This window comes from Physeter macrocephalus, chromosome 9, assembly GCF_002837175.3.
Source record: "Physeter macrocephalus isolate SW-GA chromosome 9, ASM283717v5, whole genome shotgun sequence".
NCBI classification, from domain to species: Eukaryota; Metazoa; Chordata; class Mammalia; order Artiodactyla; family Physeteridae; genus Physeter; species Physeter macrocephalus.
The window spans coordinates 17,123,780-17,129,123 of record NC_041222.1 but is presented as its reverse complement, the minus strand read 5'-3'; the positions used below and the strand labels follow the sequence as shown (position 1 = coordinate 17,129,123).

The following is a 5,344-nucleotide window of genomic DNA, read 5'->3' as shown; positions in this document are numbered from 1 at the left end:
GACTAAGTCCTGTGAATTCATACATAGGCAGTACCCCTACTGGGCAGAGGTCAACCACTGACCTCCAGCGGAAACCTCATCCCCTTTATCACACACGGGAAGAAGCAGAGAAAATTCAGAGTCACAGCTATTGAGCTTCAACCCTAAGAAAAGTCTGTTTGGAACAGTGGTCCTCAAACTTTGGCCAGTGTCAGAATCACCTGGAGAGCTCTGGTAAAATATCAAGGCCCAGGCCTGATCCTACTTCAAGGACCCTGGGCCTCTGAATTTTTCAGTCACTCTCCAGGTGATTTTGCTACACACCAGTTTGAGAAACACTGGCCTAGAGGAAGGGGACTGAGGCCCCCTCTGTTATCCCCAAAGCACTCTTCCTTCACTGGCTACTAGGCCGGTCTCTTCAAATACTGTTTTTTTCTTGTGTTTCTTCCTATAGGTTCAATCCAAAGTGGTGGTGGGCTCTTGCTTTTTCTTCTCCTCATGCCCTCCCCTACCAGGTTTCAAGCAGAGTTTACTTTGCATATGAGTTATTCATTATCCACAGCAGCATTATTTGGTGCCCACTACATATGCATGGAATGACTACATATACAAACAAAATAAGATAGTTTAATCAGGAAGCACTGAGGAGTGTGTCTGGAGCAGTAGGTTAGGCACTAAGGGAAATAGAAGCCATGGTTCTGCACTCGGGGAGCTTGCTGTTGGGTGGTGTACACGGAGAGGGTGAGCTGAGAGTCAGGTGTCACAGTCCTGCTAGTGACTGTGTGTCCCTCTGAGCTTCAGTTTCTTCAGCTCTTACATGGGAATAATAACACTATCAATAACATCCATCTCCACAGCTTAGTGTGAGGACTAAATAGAACAAAGAGAGTGAAAGTGTTTTCTAAACAAAACTTTAAACGTAAGATACTGTCACAAAGAAAAAACAATTTGGTGAATAATTTTTTTAAAAGTCTCCAGCTCTCTCTAGTCTACATTTTTGGAATTCTTCCCCAGAGGTATCAATTTTTAATCAGAGGTGGCACATTTTGAGACACTGAGCTGTTCTTTCCCATCTTAGTTTCCAAGCTCTTGCAGAGATGTGGCTAGCCATTGGTGGATTCCTTTGGGACCTGATGAGAGGGGATGTGCTCCAGAAGCCTTCTCTCCTTGTCTCATGGTCAGCTCCATTTGCCTTCTGCTGATTCAGAGCCATCACAGATGCTGGTGGCTCTCCTTTGTCTCTGAGTGGCATCAGGAAGACCACACTCAACTTTTTTGATGTATTTGCCGTTAGCAGAGCATCACTTCCCTTTTAAAAGAAGAAATTATTCTCTATCAGGAAAAACATTTTTTTGCTAACCCTTTGGATGGTTTGCACGAATCATATAGAAACAGACCACATTTTTCTCAGAAGTATGGAGAAATAAATTCCAGGTACAGTTCTTGGCTTGTATTACTAAGCCCGCACATTTATTCGTGCTTCTTAGCTTACTGAGAAGCTAGCTTCTCATCAATTTCTCACTATCACCTTTCAAAGGAGCTTGTACTGTTATCCCTCTTTTAGAGATAAGGAAACTGAGCCCCAGCAGGGAGGTCAGGCTCTCGTAAGATCTCACAGCTAAGAAGATATTAGGATCACCCTTCCAGATGGGCAAAGAAAACGTTCAGGATGCTCGAGGAACCCAGCGTGCTTACACACCAACAGCTAGGATGTTTCAAGAGTGAGTCTCACCTGTTTTTGTGTGTGAGCTCTGCAGTTGTCACTCCCCAAGGATTGCTGAGAACACCCGTCACATCTGTCAGCACAGCTCTCATTACAGCTCGTAAGGCAGGGCCTATTATGGGGTTGTTCGTCATGCACGTGTTGCTCTTGGTGATCAGCTCAATACAAACCTCAGCCAAGAACCCAGCTTTCCTCACCAGTCTTGTAACTCCTGTAAAATGTGGAGTGAATTTTTCCTTGGTTGGGTTCCCTGCTCACGATAACATTTCCTTGACTTCGGAGTTTGTACCATTTCCTTTGGGAAGGCTGCTGCCTTGGCCATTCAGATCACTGGATGATCTGATTCTGCTTCTTCCAATTCACATTCTCATCAGTTCCTTTCTCTCTGTGTCTGGGATTCTTTCTTTTTTCGGCAAAATTAGAGCTCCTGTTGAGTCATTTCCTAAAGGTCTATTAAACCATCCTTCCTCTCCACCTCCACATTCGCGGTCTTAGTCCAGATCTCCTCCATCCATCCTCTAGACAAGGATAAGTGCAACAGCCTCCTCTGAAGGGTCACCTGGCTTCCAATCTCTCGCCTGTTATTAGTCCACACTTATCTTCCTAGAATGCACGTCTGACTGTGTCACTCCCCTGTGGTGGCTCTCCGTTGACCCATGATAAAATCTTTACTCCTCAGAGGGGCCATCAGCCAGATCAATGTAGTCATCATTCCCCCAATTTTTCACATTCTTTCATTCCGCCCTACCTTTGCCCACACCCTTTCCTCCCTAGGAGTGCGTTCCTCTCTCTTGTTTTTTAGGAACACTTCTAATAATTTCTCAAGGCTCAATTTTTATGCTATCTTTTCTATGTAGCCTTTTCTGATATCCCTAGTAAGAATGAATCCTTTCTTCTTTGTGCCTGCATGATATTTTATACCCATGACTCATTCATTCGTTTTTATATTTATTGCCTTATCAATCAGTTATTGAGCAGAAAATACATTATCAGGCAGTGATAATTCCAGGGAAGGGGTAAGGGCGTTAGGGAAGTGAGTGATCTATACAAAGACATCTAAGACTTTATCTTTACTCTTAAGGAACTGCTGGTTGGGACATGAGACACAGAAATCAATAACTTTAGTACAGCTTATTAAAAGATTTGATGGAGATGTGAACACAGGGTTGTGGGATTATGGAGAAGACGGCAGGCTAATCCTGAAAATCAGGGAGGGCTTCACGGAAAGGTAGACAATTGAGTTGGGCCTTTAATTTATTTGTTCAGATTTATTAAGGACTTGCTAGCTGTCAGAGACACTCACCTATGAGTTCAATGATGGGCGAGAGAGAACTTGGCAGTGAGGAAGGATGCAGAGAAAGCAACTGCAGCAGAGAAAGGAGCCTGGGCAAATGCATAGACTTGTGAAAGGTCATGGAAAGGGAGGAATTTTGTGTGGCTAGAGCTCAGGAAGCACTGGGAAAGAGAGAAGAAATAAGGCTAGGAGAGTAGGCACCAGACTGTGAATGTTTGTCTACAATTACGGCAAACTGTTTGGACTGTATCTCTGTAAGGCTTGTTTTGTCACATTTCAGTGTGTCTCACAGATAGTTATGTCCTATGCTGTCTCTTCCACTACATCGTGAGCATCTTGTGGGCAGAGGCCATAACTTCTAAAACTTCAGGACCCAGCTCATTGTGTGGCATATAACAGGCACACAGTTAATCTTTGTTGAATTAATAACTTTAACTCCATAACTCTCTTTCGTAGGAGCTTGGTGTCATGTGTTTTGAGATTTATTTATATTTTGGCTACTATTCCTCATGAGCTGCTACGCTGAATGGGACCCCTCCAGTGTTAATTTATAGGGTAAAGTTTACGGGTTAAGTGGACCCAGAATACATGTCACCCAAGGCAGCCTGAGGCAGCCAAGAGAGCCTGCATCATGTTTAAGGGGAGCCAAAGCTGTGACTCTGGGAAGACTAAGCTGAGTATCAAGATCAAGTGTAAATGTCAACTCTCAAATGTGAGTAAGCATCGAGAGGCAGAAAGGGGAGAAGTGGGAGGGTGGAGCATAGTGACAGGATGAGTGAGGCCAAGGGGTCCAGAACCAAGGAGGGGACCAAGAGGAAATTGCTGAGGTTCCTGATGGGTGGCATGTGGTACCTGATGGATGGCATAGAAAGCTAAAAGCAGGTTTGTTGCTCAATCATCTTGCAAATATTTCCAGATTTTTATTTGCTTCCGCAGTTATTTCTTGACGAAACTAGTGATCAGCAGATCTATTACAAATTGGTCCCTAGGTACATTCCAGAGCCATTAATTTAAACTGTCAATTTGAATATTATAGTTTTAATTTTTTCTAATAAGCAGTAGAATGACTTTTTTGTTTGTTTGATTTTTAAACCAGAACATGTATTGCATGACTAATCATTAAGATGAACTGGATGCTGCAACAGCTGCCCTCTTGGGTTTAGGTGTGGTTCCTTCACAGAATCCATGCCTGAATGTGCAGTATACAATTTTTAGGTGCCTCATTCGACCAGTCCCGGTGGTACTTCGTCTTTTAGCTTTAGCACTCCAGTTATGCTCTCTCTTTCTCTTGGCAGGGTAGCCACTTTTGCCACAGGTCGACTTCTGAAGGTGGTAGGCCTTAGAGCCACAGCGGTGGCACAACGCGTGCGTCTTATTCCGACGCTTTCCAAACGATGACGTTCCCTTCATCATCTCGCTTCTGCTGCTGAGACCAAAGATAGAATGACTTTCTAAAACAGAGATTTTATCTGGAACCCAACATAGAACTCAAGAGGACATAGTGTATGTCCTTCAACCTTCAACAATTAGTGGAGAATACTTCACTGTAGAACTCCTGGAGATCTCAGAGCAATCCTAGAACTCTGCAGAGCTCAGATAGAAAAACACAGGCCTAGAGGTCAAGGTCAGTTCTCACACATCCTTGAAGGCTTCAATTTAAGAAACAAGTGCCTGAAAGTACGATGTTGCCTTCCTTCTTGCAAATGCATCAAAACTTGAAGGATTTTTTAAAAAGCATTTATCCCATTGCTGAATGGGAATCAAGGCAGTTCTGGGTTACTTCTTCAGAAAGAAATGGTAAATTTGAGTTCTGTGTTTCCATTTTTTAGTCTTTTCACATCACTCCATACACTTACCACAAAGTGCAGTATGCACTCCCTGTACAGTAATGCGTGAGACATGAGAATGGATCACCATGCAGACCATGAACTTCCTTGGCCATTGTGTTGTGCGCACACCTGATAGGGTGGGAAAATTCATTTATTTGCAGAATGACTTACTTTGTGAAGGATACTCACAGAAGGGACCAGAAAAGTGAGCCAACAGAAGGAGAGGACCCACCCAACTAGTTAGAGAACTCCAAGAAGTCTCTTTAGAGTGTTGAGGCAGCAGCAGCACTTGGAACGTATGGGTTGCATTCATCAGCTTGCCCAGAGACTTGAAAGTAAGAGAAAAGAGAAAGATCACATAGTTTATTCTGAAGGAGCCATACAGAATCCTGTTTCTCCTGTTCTACTGCTAAAGGCTTTCATGGATATAGAGAAAACCTAGTGATATTATTTCCAGGCTATGAAATAAGTAGACACTGGACAAAGATCTTTCTTTCTGATTTTTTTTTTTTTTTTTTT

At 43.2% G+C, this 5,344-nt stretch overlaps 1 protein-coding gene across 1 annotated transcript; it reads right to left on the bottom strand.

Moving 5' to 3' along the window:
• Positions 1-4,115: 4,115 nt before the first annotated feature.
• On the bottom strand, positions 4,116-4,414 carry LOC112065465 (60S ribosomal protein L37-like). The gene has a single exon (XM_055086933.1). It carries the CDS (start codon positions 4,407-4,409, stop codon positions 4,116-4,118), a length of 294 nt encoding a protein of 97 aa, XP_054942908.1. The 5' UTR covers positions 4,410-4,414.
• Between the last annotated feature and the right edge of the window lie 930 nt (positions 4,415-5,344).